Source organism: Anopheles aquasalis, chromosome X (genome assembly GCF_943734665.1).
Source record: "Anopheles aquasalis chromosome X, idAnoAquaMG_Q_19, whole genome shotgun sequence".
Taxonomy (NCBI): Eukaryota; Metazoa; Arthropoda; class Insecta; order Diptera; family Culicidae; genus Anopheles; species Anopheles aquasalis.
The window spans coordinates 3,881,387-3,907,470 of record NC_064876.1 but is presented as its reverse complement, the minus strand read 5'-3'; the positions used below and the strand labels follow the sequence as shown (position 1 = coordinate 3,907,470).

At 47.8% G+C, this 26,084-nt stretch overlaps 1 protein-coding gene across 2 annotated transcripts; it reads left to right on the top strand.

The window, feature by feature from the left end:
* Positions 1-105: 105 nt before the first annotated feature.
* On the top strand, positions 106-26,073 carry LOC126569068 (AF4/FMR2 family member lilli-like). Of its 2 annotated transcripts, none has more exons than XM_050225889.1 (7): positions 106-213; positions 1,110-1,467; positions 21,206-21,862; positions 21,953-22,687; positions 22,777-23,751; positions 23,864-24,137; positions 24,271-26,073. In XM_050225889.1, exons 3-7 carry the CDS (start codon positions 21,423-21,425, stop codon positions 24,916-24,918), a joined length of 3,072 nt encoding a protein of 1,023 aa, XP_050081846.1. In that variant the 5' UTR covers positions 106-213; positions 1,110-1,467; positions 21,206-21,422; the 3' UTR covers positions 24,919-26,073. The 2 variants fall into 2 exon arrangements, with proteins under 2 accessions (XP_050081846.1, XP_050081837.1); XM_050225880.1 differs by having other exon boundaries at positions 153-213; positions 1,107-1,467.
* The last annotated feature ends 11 nt before the right edge of the window (positions 26,074-26,084 follow it).

Sequence of the window (26,084 nt, the reverse complement as noted above, 5' to 3'; positions counted from 1 at the left end):
GATGGTGAAGGGATAGTGAGGAACCTAGTGAAGGGTTCGCATGCTGGCTGGTGGTGGGTTCAGTTTCAAGGTTCTCGATATACCCGGCAGCAGCCGCTGGAGATAGCGAGTGAGTGACGGGATATTGTTTCATTGTTGAGCTGCCGGCCGGGACCGTTTCGTGTTTTGTTAGTTCGCGGCTCCGCGCGAGGCCCGCTCCTTCCCGTCACCTAGGTAACACGTACGTTCGGTTGTATGGTGGGGTGGGGTGGGGTGGGGTTAGTGAGTGAAGGCTGCTGTTATCGCTCGATCCTCGCTTATCCGCGATCCGTGCCACCGCGATTCCTCGTTCGCGGTGGAGCACGCGGTGTGGGGGGAAGAGGTGCGTGATTTATTCTGACAGTGTAGAGGGAGGTGGTGGGGGGGGGGGGGGAGCAGAGAGAGAGAGAGAGAGAGAGAACGGGAAAGAAGAGTGTAGAGAGCGCAGCAGCAGCTAATGACAATGCGATCATGCGTAAGCTGCTCCACCATCACCGGCCGCGTGTGAGAACATGCGCACGCGCCATTCTAAACGTGTATTTGCCGGTGTGTGTGTGTATGTCTGTGCGTTGGATCTTTTGGGGCTTACTATAAGGGGGGAGGGTTGGGTTTGTTTGGACGTCGGTATGTGCGGGAATGTTTAGTGTTTCGTGCATGGTGTGTGCGTAGCTCTGTACGTGACCCGGCGGTGCTAGGTTTGGGTTCTTAAGTTACCCCCAAACTCTTCGCTCTTTACTTCTCCCTCAGAAAGGATCAGGAGAGGATCGAGAACGTGCTGCTCAAGAAAGAAAGAGCGAGAGAAAGAGAGAAAGGTGGCGTGGAGGGGTAGGAGTGCGCGTGGGACAGCGTGCGAGGAAGCTGAAAGAACGGGGCGGGGAGGGATTTACACTGATAAGGGCGTTCTAAGTGGTGTTTACGGCGCGTTCGCCCGTTGTGTGTATGTGTGTGTGTGTGTCAGAGCAACAACGTGGTGCCCGCAGATCGCGCGCGCCCGGCGGCGGGGCTGCTGGGAAGAGGAAGGGCGACAAACAATCAAATTATCGCGGCTCACGACAGAATGGTTCTCTGATCAACCTCCGGTCCATCAGCAGCAGCAGCAGCAGCAGCAGCAGCAGCAGCAGCACCAGTGTCAGTAATCTGTGCACAGCAGTGCGTGTTTCTCAGGCCGGAGTGCATGTGAGCTAGTTAGTGTGTGTTAAGTACTGTTATCGCATCGTGAACCATCGGGGTTCTCGTCCCTCTCGACGCCTCCTTCTCAGCCGGGGGGAAGTCTAGTGACAGGCAACAGCACCATCGGCAGCCCTCTGTTGCCTTGCCGGCCATCAAATCGCAAGTCCCAAGCCGTGTCATCGATCAAGCACCATCAACAATTGCCGAACGGCGCCAATCCGGCTTCTCACACACACCCAACACATGCGTTGGATGCAACACTGGCGACAGATTGACCTGGTAAAGTTCATCATGCAGCAAAAGCTTGTAAAAAAAGGATATTGAAGAGGCCGCTTATTGATTCCGACGGACTAGCTCGATAAAAAAAAAAACAGTTCAAAACGAAAAACGGGCGTAGGGTATAAGATCTTTTAACTGAATTATGTGGTGCGTATCCTTTTTCCCCACCAGCAAAGGACCCCATCGCATCATTAGTATTTGTATGCTCGCGTTTTTAAACTTTGTCACCACTAGGGACCTGGGCGTTTCACGCCTGGGATTTGCGATCAACAATAATCGCAATGAAATTGACGCTCCAATGCCAGTCCGATCCGATCCGATTCAAAGATTGGTCGTACGATGCAACTGATGCGCCGTCCAAGATCTGAGCGCACTCGGCGAGGCATTTAGATACACTGTTGGCCAATAAAATAGGTAGCAGTATTTAAGCTGCAATATTTGATCATTTTTCAAAACCTGTTGTACCCATAGGTATTCCAATGATAGAACGACATAGTGGAACCAAAAATAATACAAAGAAAATGCAAAAGAATTATAATTGCAAGGAATTGGTTCATTCTAATAGAATTCTGTTAAAAATAGCTGGCCAATAAAATAGGTAAATCAGTGAATAAGGAAAGCATTAATTAATTAATACGGTTTTCATTTGCTCCTATCAAATGTTAACATTTTATAGAGGGTGCGCCATCAGGCGGTACCCTATTTTAATGTTGAATAACTCTCTCAATTTTCAACCGATTTTAGAAAATAAACCAGTTTTATTTAAGTTATTCTATGCCACTTATTGTGCCATACTCCAAATATGATATCGATCAAATCGAACGCCTTCAGTCGGCATACAAAAAGTGGCCCTTTTTCGGGCTTTTTTATTATTGTATCTGACAACATTTAGGGAGGTATTTTAGTAATTTCAGCTGCAATAGTTGCTTTAAGTTGTTTCAAACCCTTCTATTTGTTTGCCAAAATCTTATTTTTCAAACAGACCCACAGAAAAAAAGCCCAGCGCCGTCATATGCAAAGGAGGAAACCACTATTTATTCATCATCCATTGCACGATCGCAGTTTCCACTATTGACCGATTTTGTTCAATGTAACGTGTGACAATTTCAGTCCGCTCTTTTAACGTGAAGTAATTGATTACTACAATGGCATAGACTGCAGTTTCAGTAACTGTCCTATTTGTCAAAATCGGCTGAAAAATGACAGAGTTATTCAACGTTTCAAATAGGATACATCCTGGTGGCGCACTCTGTGTCAAAATTAGTCAGTATCCAGTGTATCCCCCGTTGTTTTGAAGAACTTTGAGGAACTGATGCACTTTTTTCCACTATTCATCGCTTTTTGAAAAATATTATCCAGCTAACTATCTCTTTAAGTTATTCCACAAGTTTTCAATCGGGTTTAAGTCATGAGATGGACATGGCCATGGCAAAACTGATAAATTGTTTCCAACAAACACCTCGAGAGCCTTTATTTTGAAAAAGGAGGGGACCTACACCTAAGCGGGAGAAAAATTTCCCCAAATCCTAATGATTCCACTTCCAGTTGTTTTACAGTTTTGTTTTGTGAAGCAAAGGCGAAACTCTTTGCCAGCAGGTAGCCGAACATTCTGCTGAGAGTTCGACCTTAACAAATTTTCTTTTAGTTTTGACGCTCCATAAAATGTTACGCCACCTTTTTGGTACCTTCAGTACCTTGCCAATAACGAATAACGAATCTGCAAATTGTTTCCTCGTCTCCTTTTTTTTTTGTTTTTTTTTCTCAACAGTGGCACTTTTCCTGCAATTCGCCCAGTTCGATTAACCTCTTTTAACCGCCTACGGTTAGTTTTTGGGTTAACAATATCGTTTATTTGCGAGCAAATTGTTCTGGACGAGGCAAACGGATCTGTTTTTGGCCAAAAGTGATATGCGATGATCAGTCGTTACCTCGCCTTTCGCTTGTTATTTTTCCACGAAAAAGCATTTCTCATAAAGTTTACTCATCTGCCCAGTGCGTTGGCCGATCCGGTTGTACGTTGCGCCTTCCTTGAGCAAATTGTTCCCAACCTTTCTTTCCTCAGGGTTTCAATGATTGCTTCTGCCCATTCTGGGTGTTCTCATAAGAAACAACGGTGTGTCTTGGGTTCACAATTGGAAATAGATTATAGTATAAGGTTGGTGAAAATTGTATGTGCAGTTTTTAGAGTACAGTTCAAATTATACCAGCTACACTAAATTACCTTTTTTCTTGACCAGCAGTGTATGTGTAACTGCCTGGTGTGTAACGGCATCACAGTATGTCATCATAATGTGACTGCTTTTGCAACATACATGGTCTGTCGCAAAGTAACCAGGACTTTTTGCATAGGAAAATTTCTGGTGGCGCTATCTTAATGTGGGGTTTTTTTTTTGTTTAAAAGCTGCATCTTTGAGCGACTTTCAGTTCAAATTTCCTGGCATTTGGGCGTCTAGAAGCAAAGTTATTGAATTAAAATGACAGGTTGTTTGGGTCATCGGTACAAAAATGATAATTCAACAAAAAACCAATATCAAGTTTAGCTTTAAAACTCGATAAAACGTTTACCTAATTGATGCAAAAAAGTTGTTGGTGATGATTGTCTATCCTGTGCCAAGCCAGGATCGTGATTACGCCTGGCAGCATCGAAAGAAGTGCGGGATTTTATCAAAATTAACGCAACAAGCGGACCAAACAATGGTTTGCCGTATATGATCTTGTTGTTATGACACGTTTAATGCATAGCATTTGTCGCATTGGGCAAGACTATCGTGAAAAAGGGAAGTTGGTGCATGTTGCGCCGATAATGCGCTGCCTGCATCGCTCAACGCTCACCACTGTTTCATGGCCAAATACTGCATTTTATCGAAAAATCCTTTCCCTGTAATCATCTGATCTGGTTTCCTGTGGCTTTTAAGTATTCGGTAAACTTCATTTGCGGATGAAAGGAAAACGCTATGCTGACATTTTCAGGCCCGTTCAGAAGGCTTGTACCGACCACCCAAACATACTATCACTTTAAGCGCTAAAACTTTGCTTCTGGAGGACCATATGCTATGAAATTTTGACTGAAAGTCCCTCAAAGATGCAGCTTTCAAACAAAAATACCCACATTAGGATAGCTTCACCCGAATTTTTTCTATGTAAAAAGTTCTGTTTACTTTGCGACAGACCATGTATTGCATCAATCATCGTGTGTGCAAGCCGCTCTTTAACATAGTTAGCGTGAAACGTTGCTTGGGATGGTTCAAAAGAGTGGAAAACAGGATTTTCTTTTTTTGTTTTTTTTTGTTTTGGTTTTGTTTCGATAAACTAACCAAGTTATACAGCTCACAATAACCGACACACACTGGCGCACGCACGCATGTGCACGTGCAGCGCAATCTATCGCGTGAAAAATTCCCAGCCAAATGCCACGGGTATATTCGCATCGGGGTACCGTTCATGACCGCCGGGGCGAGCAGCGATTTTCCATCAACCAGCTCAGAGGAGGATGCAGAGCACAGCATGTGCACAGCATATAGAGTACGGTACGCTGGTACGCTGGTACGCTTCCCCGGTCTCGCAACGCCCATACGGAACACGTACGAAATGGATTTATAAATACCGAACTAATGTGAATAATAATACGAATAGTACGGGATTCGTCTGGTAAGAGGCCCCGTTGGATAGTAGGGGAGGAGAGAGCGAGAGCGAGAGAGAGAGAGAGTGGGCGAGTCCTATGGTGAGCAAACAACTAATGCCAAAATCATCCCCAAACAAGCGGTTGCGCGGGTCGCGGTTCGCGGTTCGGAGTGTACCGGTGGGGAGACCCGGCCGGGGCCCGGGGGGCCGGGTGCTCACTGCCCTGGCGTCTTCGCTAGCTGATTCTAGCCTCGCAAGCATGCGGAATAACCACGAAAAGAGCGAGCGATGGAAGAGGCGAGGGAATGGAGGGAGGGAGAATATTTTTAAACACCCCCTTCCTTCCACCCCATCTCTCTCTCTCTCTCTTTTTCACTCACATATCGTTTTCGCTTCGTATTCGCATGACGTGGAGGATGACGCGCTGCTGCTACTGCTGCTGCTGCTTTTCGGCGACTCCTGTTTCGATAAGAGAAGGAAGATCAGGACCAAAACGGATCTTATCCAACGATCGTCGGTATCTTCTTCCTGGACAGAATCGCGCTGCTGCAGCCCTTTGCCCCCCCCGCTCGCCCCGGCCATCCCTCGATGGCCCTGGAAGGCCCAAATCCTTTTTTGTACACCGGCGAAAGGTTCCCCGGAGTGGTAGCACCGGGATCACCGGATCGGGCCGCAGTGCCAAGTGCGCCAAGTGCGCACAAGAGGAGAGTTGTATTTTTAAATTGCCGAACGAAGAGTGAACAGAGCAACAGAGAGAGAGAGAGGTATGGGGGGGGTAGGGGGATGTTTTTGCATTTACAGGGTGTACCTTAAAAAAGTGAGAAAATCCTTTATCGAAGTTTAAAGCCATTTTTTGTAGGGTTTCTACTGTTTTACAATATCTACAATGACTCAATATTTTATTGTTTATCAAAACAAACAAAAGTAGTGGATTGTTGTCGGCCGGCTTTCTCAATTAATTTCTCCAAGCGGTTACGAATTCGAGAACATATTGAATAGCCCATCCGATTTAATTTAGGACCGCTTGGAGGGCATAAATCTTTCATGATCTTCTTTAACCATATTTGAGACCATTTAGACGTATGGCAGGGGCTTTCATCTTGCTGAAACTCAACATTGTCTGGAGTGTCTAAGTTTGCTTTAATCGATGGTAAAATGTGTTCCTTGAAAAAAGTGATATAAACATCAATATTCATTTTAATATGGGATTTTATGAAAACTGGAGGCATTTTTTGAAACCATTAGAGATAATTTTGCTCCCAACATCATTATTCCAGCGGGGATCTTGAAAGTGGACTTGAATTTTATATTCCCTAGAACATCCTTAGTCTTAAGGGGCGATATGAACCTATTCGTGCAGGAATTCGATGCTGGATCAATCGTGATAAAGTATTTCATCAGAAAACACGACGACCAGACTCTTCGTCTTCAAAACTGCCAACAAATGCATCGAACGCTCATATCGCAAGATGTTTTATCCTTCCAACTTTTAAAATTACGCTTCACCCTAGCTCTAGAGGTTGCTTTTAGGTCATATTTGGCCAACCGATGCATGGAGGATCTTGAGATATTCCTCTCTATTGCAAGCTTTCTTCTGGATCGCACTGGATTTCGCTTAACTTTTGCTCTCACCGATCTTAACACTTTTTCAGTGCGCTCAGATCGTTGCCAAACGCTTCCGTTTTTCTTTGACCTTGGTCCTTTATGAATAGAACGTTTAAGTCCTGTAAACAATGCCAAGATTAAATCCGAGAACCGCTTTTATTATTATGAGATTTTTCTTGCGCGCGAAGCAAACTCGACACCTGTCGCTTTTGAGTACATTTTTCCGAACAAACATCTTTTCCACGGGTACTTTTTATACATTATTTGATAGATATGAGTCTCACGAATACGCCAATACCCCATAAAGCCATACTGGTGTTAGAAAAAAGTCTAAAACAGAGCAATGAAAACATTCTCCGCTTTTTTTTATGGTACACCCTGTACTTGCCCTTCCTTTACACCACTCTCGTCCGCAACCCCCCCCCCCCCCCCAAGCCATCCGCGTCATCCCTGGCCCCTCCACGTGGGTCATTGTCGTCGTTCGCCGGGCGTGACGTCACAGGGCGGTTGTGGATTTTGCTTTGGTTTTTTTTCTTTTTTGTTTTTTTGGGAAAAACGACACACACGTAAGACCGCCCGTAGCATAATGGCACCAGTGGGGGGGGCATACAGGGAAGCTCACATTCTTGTGACTCCCTTTTCACCCCGCTCCCCCCCCCCCCCCCCCCCCCCCCCCCCCGCTAGCTTTGGTTCGTGGTCGCCCGGAGCGCGAATAAGGGCGGCAAGCCCGAGTAACCGTTGACGCCGTCGGCGCGCCGGCATGCGTAAGAGGCGGATGAGGAGGAGTGAAGAGAAGTGGAGGATCGTCTAGACGAGATCACGACCAGACGCCACACCGCCCTCCGCCCGCGGAGAGGCGAACCCCCAAACGGGACAGGCATGCGAAGGGGGGGGGATAAGACGCGATGGGCGCGCGCGCGCGCGAGAGAGAGAGAGAGAGAGAGAGGGGTTCATGCTCGCGAGAATCAAAAGCAAAAGGGAGGAAGTGCAAAAACAAAAAAAATACCCTCCAACAAGTTTGTGGGGAGGGATGGTGGCCCCCCGGGGGGTGGGGGGGGGGGATGATCGTTGGGATCAGTTGGGACGATTGCGTGTGGTGCTCTCCCCGTATGTGTGTCTCTTAAGCGACTTATAAGCGGGCCAGCATTCCAGAATAGCGGTCGCAGCAGACTACACCCCCCCCCCCCCGCCCATTTCAAACCCGCGAACGGGTGTGAAGTTCATTCTCCCCGTTCAACCCCTCCCCTCGGAGGGGGGGGGGGGTGCAATATCAGTTGCTCTCATGTCAGCAGTTCTGTTCTTCTTCTTCTTCTTCTTCTTCGTCTCTTCCACCTTCCCACTCACCAACCTCAACCTCAGAGAGAGCCTCATCATCGTCATCATCCTCATCATCATCATCATCATCATCATCATCATCATCATCGTGACAGCAGCAGCAGCAGCAGCAGCAGCCAGGCCAATCCGTTCGCCAGGTCCGGTTTTCCCTTCCCATTATTTCTTTCATTCTTTCATCATCATCTTCGTCTGTCTGTCCTTTGGACCGGCGGCATTATTGGGAACGGATTTCTTAGAATCTGGCTTCGATTTGCCTTCCTGGTGGTGGTGGTGGTGCCCCTCGGGGAATTCTCGAATATGGGTCTGGTGGCTTGTCTGTTTGACTCTGCGTGCGTGCCCGTTGCGTCCTGCTCTCATAATAAAGCATGGAACAGTTAATATTTGGCCGCATGAAATAGGACACATCTCAGGCCAGAAATAAGCTAGACACATGGTAATGGTACCATTTTGTAGGTATTTTATCTAAGCTATCTAGTAAAAATAGTGATTAAATTATTGAGCCACGTTGCGTAGTAATTTACGCTCTTTTATTTTAATGCGACACGTCATTTTCTGCACACTAGTGGAAGAAGTCTCATTCAGGCCATTTTTTCCATTTTTTAATTGTATTGGACGACACTCTGTGGGCAATTGGGTTGATTGAAGAATTTTGGTATGCAATCAATGCAATATTGTTTCGATACCAATTTATGATCTCTGTGCTGTAATGGCAGCTTGCCAAGTCGGACCAGAACTAAAAGCGATGTTTATGAGACTTAATAAAAGGCAGAATGTTCTTTTCCAGGCATTCTTCATTGCACAAACGGCCGTTCATGGACCCTACCGTGATGAAAAAAACTTTCATTTTCAAACCACAACTGCAGATCGCTTGCACAAATGAGCAATTTATGGGAAATTTCATCTGCCTAAATGAACTAAAACCTTACATCGTACTTCCTCTACGATTGCTAAAGTCAAATTTGTCTGCTGGTTTTTGCCAATAAGGCAGTTTTACGTGGGTTTTTACTCCAGTTGAATTGAGTGTTCATAGAGATTGTGCAGACGTTTTTCTTCTCACCCTTCGTGTTTCATCGCGCGATAACTTTTGAAGGTGCGGTTCGATGTTGACGAATTTTTTATCACTAAAAGAGAAGACTTAGACCTTTAAAAAGACACCAACAGAGTAGCAAAGCGGCTCCTAGAAGCGCTACAGTGAGTAAAAGAATGCGGTCAAATATTAATAATAATGGGCTTTAATAATGTGAACGCTTCGCTTCGCCGCCCGTGGATTCTAACGCTCTCGAGACCGCGAACTAAGATTTCGAGCCTTGCCTCGCCCGTTAGCCCATCGACGGGGAAAGGCCTGCCGGCACGAGCACCTTGGCCACCGTCGAGAAGACCCGGACGGACGGTGGTGAGTCACAGAGCGAAGAAGGATGACGGGCCCCGGGTGGTTTTGAAGACTGGAATGCAATCGCAACATGGGAAAACAAGATCTCACTCTCGTTTGCTCTCGCTCTATTTTTCTCTCTCTCGCTCTCTTTCTCTCGCTCTCTGTCTCTCTGTCCGCGGCTCAGTTGTTTGTTGAGTCGCCGGGGGGCCAAGCATTGGAAGCGGGTTGCGATAGTGTAGCGGCCACTATCAACAGCGGAGACCTGTTGTGCTGTTGGTTGTTGGCCGAGGCGGCGAAAACGGAAAACATTTTGGTCGATTGCGTTGTGCTGTGTTTGGTTGGTGCACCACCGGCACCGGCGGGGTGGCTGATAGCGCGAACGCCCGCCCAGGACCCGGTACCGAACCGAATCGAACCGCATGAACGAACGATCGTTTACACTTGGCGTTCGCAAACGATAACGGATGATGGAGAAGGGGGGTGGGGGGGGGGGGGGGGGGGGGGGGCGCAATGAAGGGGCTAGAAGAACACACTTTGAATTTGCGCGCCAACGTTGCGCGTTGCCTGAAGAGAAGCTGTGGATTGCATGACTTTCAACGTGTACTGTGGCGGTATTTGGCGTAAAAGGTGTCAGAGCCAGGTGTTACTATTACTACTTGGAATTAGTAATACTAGGGCCACTAGGAGCGATGTGCCTCCCTCTTCAATACCTGAATCCACACCAGATGTGCACAGGGTGCGTCATCAGGCGGTAGCCTATTTTAAAGTTGAATAACTCGGACACTTTTTAACCGATTTGGGCTAATAGGCCAGAGGCTGAAACTTCATTCTATGCCATTTTAGTAATGGATCACTTCACGTTACAAAGAGCGGACTGAAATTGTCACACGTTACATTGAAAAAAATCGGTCAATTGTGGAAACTGCGGATTTTTTTTTCTGTGGGTCTGTTTGAAAAATAAGGTTTCTGCTAACAAATTGAAGGCCGTGAAACAACTTAATGCAAATATTGGAGCTGAAATTACCTAAATAACTCCCTAAATGTTGTCAAATACAATGCCAAATGCCCGAAAAAGACCGATTTTTGTATGCCTACTGAAGGGTGTCACTTGATCGATATCACATTTTGAGAATGACACAGCACAGCATAGAATAACCTAAATAAAACTGGTTTATTTTTTAAAATCGGTTGAAAATTGACAGAGTTACTTAGTTACTTTAAAATAGGGTACCGCCTGATGGCGCACCTTGTCCTTGTATCAGGTGTGCGCATATAAAACTGCCTGTTTTTTTTGGCGAAAAAACCGCGTTTATTCTGAGAAAATGGAGAAACATTTGTTCTTCCAAGTAATGGCAGCTGTAAGCTACCCGTTTTTTCCATCTCTCTGGCAAGTTTTGGATGCCTTGCAGAAAAAAAAACCGTTGATCTTTGGTGCTGGACCGATTAGCCATTTATTTTTTAAAATTTTCACCAGGACGGAAGCGCTGCTCGGCTAGTGCCTGTCCCAACGAACGCAAATGATTGTTCATCCGAAGGAGCCAAGTCTGGTGTGCAAGCCAAATAACATCAAACGCGCCACTTGTAAATATTTGAAAGCATATCTTACCCGGTGTTCCGTCTGCGACAAGTGTTCGATGCGATTTTTCGGCCGTTTTTTTTTCTCTTCTCAAATGGATGCAGAAAATGAACAAGGTCCGCATACCGCAGCTTGTAGGGACGAAACGTGCCATTTTGTGTGCCATGAAAACAGTTCTGTTGTAGCGGCATTTTAGAAGTCATTTGCGCACCGATTATGTTTAATTACGTTCGGGGGGCTTCGGTAATTTCTTACCACAAGAAAAGGATAATTTTTGATGATTTTTTGTGACGTCATCATTCAACTTTATTCTTTCAAGTGTACGTCATATTAAACTGCAACTTTTGAAAAATATTTGGTTCTATTTTGGGGAACATTGATTAAAAACTCCATCTATGGCATCAAATTTCTGATGGTGCGTCTGGTGCGAAAAGATACTTTCTACGGTGTCCATCGTAGCTGCGCGATGGGTCATCAGAAGAGCACAAATGGATGCTCATTTGAAAGATTATAAGTTTATTCGGGTAGCCCCGTCGAGTTTTTGTTGAATTTCCTAGTTTTCGAGTTTTAGCCGATTTTCGAAGCTGGAAAAGTGATGCTTTTTAGTGATTTGGCTTAAAAACAAAAAAAATAGAAAATCTGTACCTTGGTTGATTGATCCAAAAAAAATCCACAATATTCTTGAAAGGATCAGCTATCAGGGAAAAATGTTAAAAATATGTATCACCCAAAAAAATTAAATACCGAAGCCCCTCCTTAACAGATTTCGTACGAATCAAACAAAACACTTAGAATGACTTGACAGCTGCTTTTGGCGTAGATATGGCTACTCGAACACCGATGGTGGTTCCATATGGTAGGTCAGTTCGCGGATCCCGTGGCTTTCCTGCTCCATGGCGGCTCTTTTTGGTGTATTTACTAGACCAGATGAAACAAAAAAAAAAAAAAAATTGGCCAACGTACCGTTTGATTGTTCCTCTTCTGAAGAACCGCTGTGCTAGGGCTCCAGAATGGCTTTCCAAACCACCTTCTTCAAGCCCTCGCAGCCCAATTAGCCTGCCAAAGCTCACAGCCCTCCCACAATTCCACTCTTGGCATGCAGTGCTCTTCGAGCCGATCAACCGCGTGTACTGGCCGTGTCGCGTTTTCAAGGAAATTCGATCAGTGGCAACGGTTTGCCGGCACAGCAACCAAGCCAAGCCCGCTGTTCTGTTGCCTGTTAGGTGTCTGTTGGCACCCCGGATGGCCGGTTGGGATGCTCGAGAGTTTTTTTTTCTTATCTTACACCTTTGTTCCATGCGCTGCCACACTCTTTGCGCTGGTGGTGGTGATGGGAACCCGGGGACGAGAACCTTAAACAACCTCCTACGGCGTGGTGCGTTCGAGAGAAGGTCGTAAATCGTCAAGTGGCCATCATCAGCTGGGTTTCGAAAAATGGGCGCCCGCACATACACAGCCCTTGACACGGATAAACCACTTGAACCATCCCGGGTTGACCTTGCCTTTTGCCCTGCAACTACCCTTCAATAGCATTCCCTTAATGAGAAACCCTATCCCGGGGAACGATGCATAGGACCTCGGCTACCTGCATGGCACCTCGCAGAGAAAGAAAGAGAAAGAGAGAGAGAGAGAGAAAGCGAGTGTCATCGTTACGACATCAGCAGGTACTCGCCACACCACACAGGACCACGGTAGACTGCATGGAGCTGAAGGAATCTGGTCGATCTACGTCCATTCCCTTTTTTTTTTTCTTCTCTCGCTGATCATGCGGCGTTTCGGGATCGCAGCCCGCGTCCGCTACCTGCGGGAAATCATGCCGAGAATATACAAAATGTATTGCATGGGCGGCGCAACCACTTCACATTCCCACTTTGTGTGCCGCACCGTCCTGTGAAACTGTGGTGTGGGTTTTTTTTCTTTTCTTTTCCTTTTATGACGGTTGTAACCGTTGTGTCTCCCCTGTCCTTTCTGACACGTCACGGACCGAACGATCACCCAAAAATGGGCCCAACTCTGTGGAATGTTGTTGTTGTTGTTGTTGTTGTTGTTGCTGCTGCTGCGAGGTAGAGGTTCTTACGGGATGTCCTTAAGCAACGCATGAAAAAAAAGGGGCTTGCGCGTGAAAAAGGGAGAACCGGGGCGAGCAAGTGATTTGCCTGGCATTATAATCACTTCACACCTCTGGCCCCGACTGGTAGCCGCTCTTCCCATAGACCGAGCCCAGTTGAAGCGCTTCTCGGTAGTCTATTCCAATATCTCCGCTCACCTCTCAGCCTCAGGGCACACTTTTGTGTCGGCGCGCGGTGTGCGTACTACTTCGTTAGCTCTAATGACCTCCTTCTTCATTCCGGTTCCCTCTTCTTCCCTTAACTGCTTCCCAGACTAGCAGAGTGGTGAACAGCGCTGTTCACTGCCTCAGCAGCGTTAAAACTGTACCGAGCCCCTCTCTCCAGGCCCCAGATCGATAACCCGTGGGAAGCCTGGTCGGTTCGATCGGTTCAGCGCGCAGTCAGCGAATTCAGCGGATTCGTTCAACACTGCAACGCTCTAGAGCGGCACGGCCGCCCAGTTCGTTCGTTTCCCCTTCGAGGTTCGAGGAAACGTAGCGCGTTTAAAGTGGCAATGCCCTGCGTTCTGGGAGGGACAGGCGAGGCTGGTGCGGCAAGTGTTTGCTTGCTGGCGCAAATAGTGATGACAGGACACAGGAGATCAGTAAGCAAGCAAGCAGACCAGCCAGCCAGCAAGAGCCAGCAAGCCAGCAAGCAAGGCCTTGCGAATGCTGACGTCGCCAAATACACGGCGTCAACTGCTGCGGGCAGCAGCAAAGGGGTGGGAGTTCGTTGTGCCGTCGCTGCTCAAAAGAACTAAAACAAAAATACAAAAAAAAAAAAAAAAACCGAGCGAACAAACAAACAAACAAACAATATGGTGGCCGCCTGCTGCTGTACGCGAGGTGTTTTGTTCGACGCAACGCAAACACAAAGCAGCAGCACCAGCACCAGCAGCAGCACCTGAACACGGAAAGTAGTGGCAGTGGCCACCGCTCCCCGGTAGTGGAGCGTAGGTGTTGTGGCTTAGCGATCAAGCGAATATTAGGACCTCTCGAGTTCACTCGAGCTGCATTATCGTTTGGGAAACCTTTGCGATAAAACTACGTCAATCGAACGATCACAAATAGTAGTAGTACTAGTAGTAGCAGTATTTAATTGAATGAACATTCTTACCTTAACATTTGAATGTTTGAATGATTAATATTCAATATTTGAATGATTTTTACAATGGGTTCACATTAGTTTTTCTCGTTTGCGTTGAATAGTTAGGGGAGAGTTGTGGGAAAAGCGTAAAAGACCCACAATTAAAAAAAGAATAATAATAATTTTGCTTTTCTAAGCCTCACTGTATCCTATTTACTATCTTCAAGTTCAACTAGCTGCTAAATAATTTCGTAGGCGTTGGTCGCTCACCTCGCACTTGATACAATGTTATTTGTGAATGTTGTTATTTAATTTTTGTATAAATTCAAGTTATTTTGGAATTTTTGTCTCTTTGTGTAAAGGCCCAAGGGCAGTCCTGTACCACGGTGGTAAGTTTAGCATCACTTTTAGGATTTTGTTTTGTTTGGTTTGTAGTCTCGTTGTATGAGTGGGAGCGCAGCTACTCCAATGCTGGTGCTGTGCTTGTACATTATGATTGGTCATGCTAAGTATGTTTTATAAAGGAGTAGTTTGTTTGCTACACTGAGCTTAGATCTTCTGTTTCTGAAAGGGTATATTAACCTAGGGGGAGGCTTCGGTATTTAATTTTGTTTTGTGACACATTTTTTTTTTATATTTATCCCTGAATGCTGATCCTTTCAAGAACATTGTGTAAAACTTTCGGATCAATCGAAGCAAAACTGACAAAGTGAACGATTTTTTAAAGTTCGCGTTTCATGCTACGCAGCTACTTTGAGGAGCGTTTCCCGAAAACCAACGTTTTCAAAGTCGGTGCCCATCCGGTAGCATAAAAACCACTGGACCGATTGATTCGGAATTTTTAACACATAATCTGTACACTCTTTGCCAGGTAGTCCCGTCGAGGCTTCATGAAAATTGTTGGTACTTTTTTTTTTTAACAAATCTTTAAAACTTGGTTTTATTTGCAAAATCGCCAAAAGGATTTCCCATTTTCAACTTAAAAAATTTGCTAAAAATCGAAAAAAAGGAAATTCAACAAAAACTCTCGAGGGATACATAGATAAACTTATTATCTATCAAAAGAACATCGCTTTTTATTTTTCTGATGACCCATTACGCAGGTACGATGGGCACCGGAAAAAAAAGTATCTTTCCGAAGACGCACCTTCATAAATTTGATGCCACGGATAAAGTTTTTAATAAATCTTCCCCAAAAAAAAGAATCAAATATTCTTCAAAAGCTGCAGTTTAATATGCCATTGATTTGAAAGAATAAAGTTGAATGGTTACGCCACAAACAATCATCAAAAATGATCCTTTTTTTGATCAGAAATTACCGAAGCCTCTCCCCTTAAGTAACTTATCCATCTTTATGATACTAATGCTACATGCATTTTCAAAAGATAGCGCTAAATATTGGATTTCATTTTTCCATTTGATTGATGATGAATTTAATTCAAAGTTCTTTGGTGGTCGTTTCCTGGCGCTCGTATATCTGGTGAAGAATATTGCTTCTGATTTTGAACTGATTGTTTTTAGTTTCCATGTTTTTTGCTGATGGTTTTTGGGTATTTTGATGATGATTTTGTTCATTTTCGGTATGTCTGCTGTGAATAAGTGTAAGGCTCTGATGGAACGATCACAAGCAGTCACAGGTTTTGCAACGGTTTTCTGGATTTGGATGTTTCTGGAGGAACCAGTCAGAGGGAGGAGAGGGAGAGACAGAGAGAGAGGGGAGAGAGAGAGAAGGAAAAGAGAGAGCGCATTTGCCCTGGGCCCTGGCTTCCGATCCGGACCGGCAAACCGGCGCGAGCGCCTTCCCGTTCCATCTCCTCACGATTGGCTCGATGCTAATTTTGTCGTTCAGGGCCACCCACACACACACACAATTACGGTTGCCTCAGCCAACACACTTTGTTTGGCACCGCTGCCGGCGGATCGAGTGGATGCTGGCTGTGGCTGGCACAGGGGGCCGCCGGGCAGTGGCCGCGAACGGATCAGGGCCCGCCGGACTGACTGGACTGGCGGGGCGGCGAGCTGCTGCTTGTTTATCACTGTGCCCCTCTCCCCCCCTCCCCTCTTCCCCTCGCACCACAAACACTGGCACCAGGATAATGCCGATGCCGACAATTGACGGCAGCGAACGCACGTTCGGCGGAAAGACCAAACCACCATAGCAACAACCAACCGACCCTCTCCCCCCCCCCCAACCCGTCCCACGCTGGACGCTGTGACCTTGATCTACAAGAAGGCGCCTCCTCGCGGCTTGTTGCGTGCGCACACACAGACCCACCACACCCACAACACCGCGCCACCGAACGCAGTTGGTGCTCAGTGGGAGTTCTGGCTGTAGCTGGCTGGCTGGATGGCCGGTCCCGGTCACGGTTCCGTTGTTGTTTCACTTTCGATTGCATGGCCACTTGAGCGTGTGCGTGCGTGCGTGCGTAGGTGAATGAGATGAGTGCATCTCTCATCCCTCGTTGCTGTTCGTTTGCTTTCTTCCGGTTCCGGAGTGGCTGTGGCCGGTTGGCCGGCTGACTGACCGGCGAGAGAAGCTGGGGAGTATCGCCTTATCATTGGGACCCGTCGACCCGTCACTCACGCCATCACTCACGGAGGTTCGAAGGAGAAGAAGGAGGAGAAGGATGGGGGCTCCAGGGGCCCGTGAGTGTCACGGTTCTGTACAGGGTGAGGCAAAACAACTGCAACACAGTTAACGGGGGGTACTTTGGTATTTAATTTTTATTTGTGACACATGTTTTTAATATTTTTCCCTGAAAGCTGATCCGTTCAAGAGTATTGTGTAAAAGTTTTGGATCAATCGAGGAAAAACAAAGATACAGATTTTTGAAAACCCGCGTTTCATACAAAGCTCCATGCAGAGCTCGCTACTTTGAAGAGCGTTTCCCTAAACCAACGTTTGAAAAGTCGGTGCCCATCGTACCGTAAAAACTACTTGACCGATCGTTTTGAAAGTTTTAACACATAATCTGTACACTTTTTGCCAGCTAGTCCCGTCAAGATTTCATGAAAATTGCTGATACTTTTTTTAAAACAAATCTGTAAAGTTCGTTTTTTTATGGCAGAATCGCAAAATTCGGGGCTACCTAGATAAACTTATAATCTTTCAAACGAATATCGATTTGTATTTTCCTGATGACCCGTCACGCAGCTACGATGGGCACCAGAAACAGTATCTTTTCGAAGACACGACTGCCTAAATTTGATGGCATGGATTAATTTTACAATGAATGTTGCTCAAAACAATACCAAATATTCTTCAAAAGTTGTAGATTATTATGTCATTTACTTGAAAAAATACAGTTGAATGGATACGTCACAAAAACTCGATAAAAACGGGCCTTTTTTGGCCCGAAAATAAGTAAATTAGAATTAGAAAGTAAAAATTGAGTAAAATCAAAAAAACTGCCGGAAATTTCATAAACTTTCAGAATCAGTTTAGTTTTCTACGGTATGTTACTGTTTGGATGAATTATGGTCTTGCGACCGTGAAGAGGCCTTACATCGCTTGGCCGCGCAAGTGATGAAATTCCGAACATGGTTTTCTTCGATGAGAAACCATTCGTTATCCTGTGGGTTTTACACGAAAAAAAATGATAGGGTTTAGTTGCCAGAGAAGTCAGCTGATGATTTACACCCTCCCGGCTGGTCACCAGGACACATAAGCCGGGGTTGATAATGGGTTTCAGATACGATAACACGCAATATTTCGCACTCTTCGCACATTTTTGTTCGGCGGATCGGAGATAAATCAACAAGTTCATGTGCCAAAGCTATTAAAAGGTTCATTGTAGTCCTAGGCATGCAAACAATTCATGTGAAAGCCCCGGGAGATTCCAACAGGACTCTGTACCTTCCCCGCAAAGCAACGTAAAGAAACATTTCACACCTCATTTCCATGTCTCATTGGCTGTCAATTATCTTTTGCGCCCATAAAGCGCCGGACTTCTCCGTTTGCGGCATTTTGAAGGGCAAGGTTAGACCTAAAACATGACATAGTTTTGAACAGGTTATGCAAACGCTTCTCCAAAGAATGAGCCAAAAAAGGCCACAAAGCACCCTGCGAGCAGCGATCGATGCTTTCTTCTACGGGATCTCAAGACCATAATTCATCCAAGAAGTAACAAACCGGAAAAAAAACTAAACTGATTGTGAAAGAGTATGAAATTCCCGACATTGTTTGGTTTTACTCTAAAAAAATTCAAAGAAAAATTAAAAAGATATGGCGTTTTAAACTGTGTTGCAGTTTTTTTGCCTCACCCTGTACACCTGTTAGGCATCACTGATTCCTAGCTAGCCTCTTCTGTTCTCTCTCTCTCTCTCTCTCTCTCTCTCTCTCTCTCTCTCACTCTCTGTATTGCACCGTTGTTTAAGGCGTTTTGTTTGTCGGAAGTGCGGTGCCTTGCCAGGGAACGCGTGGCTGACTGGCTGGCTGGCTGGCGTAGGCTGGAGCAGGCGAGTTCCTGCCCTGCCGTTCGCGTCCCCGTGGGTAGGCGCGCGTAGCTCGGTAGCTCGGCGGCCACTCGGGGCGACGCTATTCGGTTCGGGCACTGTTGTTGGGTGTTGCTATCGTTTGTCCCCGCTCTGGAGGGAGCGCGGAGTATATGCGGTGTGGTGAGACCACCGAGATCGATACTGAGCTGAGATTATATTTAACCTCGGTACGGCCCAGTCACGGTCGCCAGTGGTCCTTTGCGACTCCGACAGCAACGACGACGACGACGGCGACCACCATCACGTCGCGTACTTCTGCAACTGTGGCGTCCCGGACCCGCCCGGGACCGGATCGCGTGTGTGTGCGGTCGCGCCCCTCCCTTTTTCCTTCCGCCCTGTTCGCCCTGTTAGCTGCGCTCTGAGCATCAGGAACCACATCCCTGACTACACAGGGAGCGGGGGTGAGTTGGGGTAAGTTTGTCCGAGGTGATGGCTGCGAGTGGTAACTGGCTGGTGGAGGCGCCTGGTGTTTGCGGTCTGCGCGCATCATGCGTTGATCAGCAATCAACAGCGGAGGAAACGCCGCCCTAGTCGGGGCACTCTGTGATGCCATCGTTCAACCACCCCCCCCCCCCCCCCCCCAAAAACCACAGATTCCGATCACTACCGGTCACTGTTTGATGTGTGTGTGTGTCTGTTTGTGTGTGTGTGGTGTGTGACTGTTCCGGGGTTTTCAGGACATCTGTGCAGGCTTAACCCCTTTTTTGGTAAACAAAGTAGAAGTGAGGTTAGGGTGGCTGTGCTGCTATTGTTGTTGTTGTTGTTGCTCCTGTTGTTGCCATCCTGAAAACAGGCCCGGAAACGATCCCAAAAACACCATGAAGGGGGGGGGAAACACTCTGACACAAACGGAACGAAACGAGAAGAAAAACATGGAATAAGAAGCAAAAAAACAGAATCTCGAAATTGATCCAACTTCTTCGCATCCTGAATGCAAAGGAAGCGGGGAGAGGGGGCGCGTGGAGTGTTCGAAGAAAGGTAGAGGGCCCCCCCCCGCCCCTTTTGTGTCTGTGTCACGCGGTGCACTCAGTATTTGCCGGTAGCTGGCAGGCGGTGTGCCTGTGAGTGCCCGTCGCTGATTGGTCTGATTGAAGGGTTCCTGAGGCCCACCCAGGGGGGGGGGGGGAGGATAGAGGAGGAGGAGGTAGGGCAACAACCACTTGTTGCTTGTTGGGAACGCTCGTGGGTGGATGGGAGGGGGCGTTGTCATTTGGGGGGGCTCTGGGATTTTCTACAGGGTGTACCATTGAAAAAAAAATGAGAAAATCCTTTATCGAAGTTTAAAGCCACTTTTTGTAGGGTTTCTACTGTTTTACAATATCTACAATGACTCAATATTTCATTGTTTATCAAAAACAAACAAAAGTAGTGGATTGTTGTCGGTCTGCTTTCTCAATTAATTTCTCCAAGCGGTTACGAATTCGAGAACATATTGAATAGCCCATCCGATTTAATTTAGGACCGCTTGGAGGGCATAAATCTTTCATGTTCTTCTTTAACCATATTTGTGACCATTTAGACGTATGGCAGGGGCTTTCATCTTGCTGAAACTCAACATTTTATGGAGTGTCTAAGTTTGCTTTAATCGATGGTAAAATGTGTTCCTTGAAAAAAGTGATATAAACATCAATATTCATTTTAATATGGGATTTTATGAAAACTGGAGGCATTTTTTGAAACCATTAGAGATAATTTTGCTCCCAACATCATTATTCCAGCGGGGATCTTGCAAGTGGACTTGAATTTTATGTTCTCTGAAACATTCTTAGTCTTTAGGGGCGATATGAACCTATTCGTGCAGGAATTCGTAGCTGGATCAATCGTGATAAAGTGTTTCATCAGAAAACACGACGACCAGATTCTTCGTCTTTAAAACTGCCAACAAATGCATCGAACGCTCATATCGCAAGATGTTTTATCCTTCCAACTTTTAAAATTACGCTTCACCCTAGCTCTAGAGGTTGCTTTTAGGTCATATTTGGCCAACCGATGCATGGAGGATCTTGAGATATTCCTCTCTTTTGCAAGCTTTCTTATGGAGCGCACTGGATTTCACTTAACTTTTGCTCTCGCCGATCTTAACACTTTTTCAGTGCGCTCAGATCGTTGCCAAACGCTTCCGTTTTTCTTTGACCTTGGTCCTTTATGAATAGAATGTTTAAGTCCTGTAAACAATGCCAAGATTAAATCCGAGAACCGCTGTTATAATTATGAGATTTTTCTTGCGTGCGCGCCTTTGAGTACATTTCTCCGAACAGAGATCTTTTGCAAGACTATTTTGTATACATTATTTGATAGATATGAGTCTCACAAATACGCCAATACCCCATAATGCCATACTGGTGTTAGAAGAAAGTCCAAAACAGAGCAATGAAAACATTCTCATTTTTTTTATGGTACACCCTGTACTGAGAGCGTTGAGTGGCGAGACCTTTACCCTCCGTTTCCACAATCTCTCTCTGCTCGCCGATTTTTCATCTCATCTGTTGTACCTTTCTAATTTATCCAACACTGTTTTCTGCCCCCCCTCTCTTCCAGGTCCAGTGAGGTTGCATAGAGAGGTCTGGGGAAACACGCCGCCGACCCCTGATTCGCGCCATGCTCGGTCGCATTTGGCAGTGAGTGAATCGCGATCCGATTGGCCCAAAAAAGCAGCAGCTGCAGAATCATCGATAATCGATATCCCGCGAGATAAGGACGAAGCCCTGGACGACGTGGGCTGCAGCAAGTGGCCGGGCACGTCCGGTGCGGGCGCATGAAACAGGAAACCCAGGCCCCGGACGACGTCAGCAGACCGAACGCGATGCTCTCGGCCGTGGAAACCCTGATCCCGGCTCCCGGGGGTCGGGCTGGTGCACCGGGTGGTTATACGCCGCCCCACCACCACCATCACCACCACCATCACCTCCAGCAGCAGCAGCAGCATCAACTTCCCCATCAGCAGCAGCAGCAGCAGCCACCACCTCCACATCCCTTCCATCACCATCACCACCGGCATCATCCGATGGCGTTGGCTTCGGCGTCACTGCTGAACCAGCTACCGCTGGCAGCGGCTATCCCGCCACTGCTAGCCACCACACCCTGCTATCCGCACTCTTCGCCGATGGCCAGTGCCAGCGGTGGAGGTAGCAGCACCGGCAGCAGCAATGCCAGCGCGAGTGTCACCGAGTTCGCACGTCCCTTCCCTAAGCAAAGGTGTGTGTGTGTGTGTGTGTTTGTGTTGACCCTACTGGTGTCCGTGTCAGAACGTTTCATGATGTGTCTTGGTGTGTTTTTTTTTCGCAGGTACGAGGACACGCGCATGGGAATCTCGTCGGTGTCCGAGCGACGCTCGAAGTACAGCGTCGAGGTGGCCCCGATATCACCGTCCGGTGACTACAAAGCGAGGGCAACACCGCTGTCGTCCGGTGGCCTGCCTCCTCCCGGTGGACCGGTAAACCTGGCGCTCGGCGTTGCGGGAGCAGCAGCAACCTCTGCGAATCTTGTCGCTGGCAACGGTGCTGGTGGCCGGCCGGGTAGTAACGGGGGGGCCAGCAGTAATACGCTAACCGCGGATACGCAATGGGCAGGGCGCCAGGGTATGTGTGGTATTGAGCCGTACAAGAGCTATAACTCGCTCGCCAGCACGCGCGATGGTCGTGGGACGGGCGAGGGTGACACCGCGAACGCAGCGGCCACGAACCTGCACCATCCCAAGGCGCTCAGTGCGGTACAGCACCACATCCAGCAGCGCCAGCATCAGCAGCACCAGCAGCTACAGCAACAGCAGCAACTGCTGCGTAACGATTACGTTGAGCGATCGCTGAAGGCGCAACAGAAGCAACAGCAGCACCTGTACCACGGTGAGGTACTCGAGGTGAATGGTGATCTTGCGAAAGCCTCGTATCCAGCATCGGTCACCGGTGGGTGCGCTAGTGGTGGTGGTGGTGATGGGCGTCAACTACCATTCTTCAATCCACCGGCACTGGATGTCACCGCTGGAGGATATCCCGGGTTGAACTATGGTCTCTTTCACTACAGGTACTGAGTCGATTGATTGTCGCGCAATCGTGCCCATTTTTAATGCTCTCCATTCGCTCTTTCGCTCTCTCGCAACCACATTTCCCCAGAGGCATCCTTGGGCGACCGGTCTACACGGCCTCGCAGCGCATTAATGAACAGCAGTACGACACCACAGTCCCAAGCACCACCACGGCACCGTATCGAGCGTCCACGTGCAGCTCCAGCAGCAGCAGCAGCAGCAGCAGCACTTACGGAAACTCTACCGCCACCGAGGGTACCGGTGGCGCATTGGTAGGCCTGGGACCACCACTACCGGCGCTGGGCAGCAGCAACACCGATCGGCCGGAGCACAAATCTTTCGCCGAATCACCTCAACAGGCCATCACCAGCAGCTCGGCAGAATCGTTTAATTCGTTTTCGGGCGTCGGTGGCGGCGGTGTACCACTGACCACCGATCGGTCCAGCTACGGTGGTGCGGCGTTCGGGAAATTGTCCACGTTGGGTGGAACGTCGCATCCGCATCACCAGCACCATCCCCAGCACCATCAACCGGCGCGCTATCATGCGGCCCCGAGGTACACCGAGCTTCCCGGTGAAGAGCAGCAACCATCGCCGGGTGTTCCGGTTTCCTCGCCGAACGATCCCAGCCAGAAGACGCACTTCTCCTATCAGCATCAGCATCCGAGACCATCGGAGCAACCGGGTCCGAACACCACGGGTCTGGTGTTCGGGTCAACGCGGTACGACAGCACCACTGCAACGATATTTCCCCGCGATGAGATGGACGAACAGCTGATCGATGAGTATCGCCGAGCGTTACATCAGCTGAAACACCAGCAACAGGTGCAGCAGCAGCAGCAGCAGCAGCACCAGCAGCAAGAGTTCAAAGTTCCTTGCGGTGGTAAGGACGGTCCGCTGAAAAGCCGCTTTCTACACCAGAGGTCAAATGGTAAATTAAGACAACCAACTCACAGCACCAGTAGCAGCAGCAGCAGCAGCAGTAGCAGCAGCAGCATCTGCGCTATCGAGGAGATGTCAACCGGTGGTGGAGATGGGCTGAATCACCCAATCGGTGGTGACTGGTGAGTAGCGCTGAGTCTATGAGTCATAAAGAGTGCCTATATCTTTTTTTCTTTCTTTTCTCTCTCTCCCTCTCTCTCGCTATTTTTTTTTCTCTCTTCGTCTTGGTGGCAGTGAGAACAGTGACTCGGGAACGACCGTAATAGGCGAGGCGACGTTCAACAAGGGCTCACTGATCGAGTTCAGCAATGGGGAGAGCAAGCGAATCGAGGACGTGCGCGCCGAGGATTTGATCCGTACGGCTGAGCAGTCGTCGGACTTGCGGCTTACCGAGGCCATCGTCCGTGCCATCACTCTCAGCGATTCCGCCCCCGCAGCTGATCCCACGGCTGGCGATGCACTGCACATGGTACTGGTGACGTTCTCCTACGATCGCGAGCAGTACATCGTAAGTAGAGCGACAGAGAAAATGAAAGATAGAATGAGAGAGAGAGAGAGAGAGAGAGAGAGAGAGAAACCGGGCAATGGCAAAAAATAAATAAATAAATATATTTAACACCCCTTTCCCTCTTTCCTTCCAGAGCAAGGTAGAAGCGTCGTACGAGTATCCGTTCTTCGTCCTCACCAAAGGTTGGGCTTCGTATAGTCCATCAGAAACGTTTACCAAGTACAATCTGCACTGCAAACCGCTCCTCGTCGGTGACACGTTTTTCGCGCTCGTCGCCTACAAACCACTCGTCCAGCGCTCGTCATCACAGCAAAGCACCGTGACCGACGGCGCCACCACCACCACCCCTTCATTGGAGCCGGTGGCGGCGGTGAAAAAGCAGGGAAGAAAGCGGAGCATCGCTGCTGCCCCACCATTACGTCGAGTAGTCGCCCAACCCACGAGGGTTGCGGGGCCCGAAGCAGGTTCACGAACGTGCGATCGGTTACCGCCAACGCAGCAGCAACCGGACCAACGTAAACCTCTACCACTCACCGATTGGGCATATCTAGCGTCGGATCGGCAGCAACAAGTCCGATTCGAGCCGCCAGCTGATGGACACGACGATGGTGGTTCTACGGAGGTTTTTTGCGACGACGAGGATGACCAGAAACGTCAACAGCTGGGTAAGAAGCGTTCGTCCAGGCCGCCGGCACCGTACGAGGATGTTTCCCGGCGAAAGCGTAAACCGCAACGGTTGTCACTGTCGGAGAGCGGCAGCAGTATCGCTGGTGGGAACTAGATGACTAGATGGATTGGCAGATGAATTGCCTGCTCCGATCTGGTGTGTCCTTACACAAACACAAACGAATAACGCTGCCATGCGAGAGATGCACACATCCCGGCGAGGGGGTGTGTAGGATGGGGACTTAGGAAGCAGGTCCTTGTTTTGTCCAGGTGATTTGTTTTGGCGAGGTGGTGGTGTAAAGGTTGAAAGAGGGCAGAATGAAATGTACAGTAGCACACTCGTCGTCCCTTTTTCGCGGTTGTGCAGTGGCTGTGGGTGTGTGTATGTATGTATATATGTGTGTGCATGTGTGCTTGTGTGTGTGTGTGTGTGTGTGTTGATTGCGGGCTATACGTTTTGCAAATGATGGCCATACGATAAGATTTGAACAAACGAAGGACAGGATCAGATGTAGTCCAGCAACCAATCGACAACAGCAAACAGATGAATTTAATTTTGAAGTAAGAAGCTCCTCTTTTTGGAAGTATTTCGATGAATATAGGTGCGCCTCTTTGGCGTAAACGTAAAAGGCATAAGGATATTGGAAAGTAGTATGAATCGACTAGCGTTGTAGCTAGACCGCATACGAGCGCCTGTGCGTGAGTGCTTGTGCCGTGAACAATTGCCAACTGATAGGATAGGCTGATGGTTAAGGATTTACAAAATTCATTAATTTAACGGCAAGAGCGCTAGTGTCGAGAAGAAGAGAATAGCACAGGAAGCAAAGTATAGAGCGGTATAGAGCTGTTGGTGTTTCTAAAAGAATTGGTAACCGCACCGACCCCGCGTTGAAGGCGAACCAGGACACATATATATATTTTTGTAAGACGCTATTCATCAGTGGACCGAATAGGTGTGCGCGTTTGGCACTTGCCATCATTGTCCACCAAATAAAGTCCATCCACTCAATGTCTGCAAACGAGCCGTAGAAATGTAGGTAGAAGCGGCTGTTCAGATTCACGCACGACATATGTAGATTACCACTCCAGAGGCTCTCCGTTCAGTAGTAGCGTTCCAGGTTTCCGTAAAGCCTAGGAGAAAAGATAATGCCCTGCGTAGTCTAAGATAATTAATGTTGACTTTGCCAAAAAAAAAAAAGAACATAAACAAAACAATTAATCGGTTTCGCAGAGAACACTGCTAGGTATCGAATGATGGTGTGGCTGCCCCAGAGGGGGGGG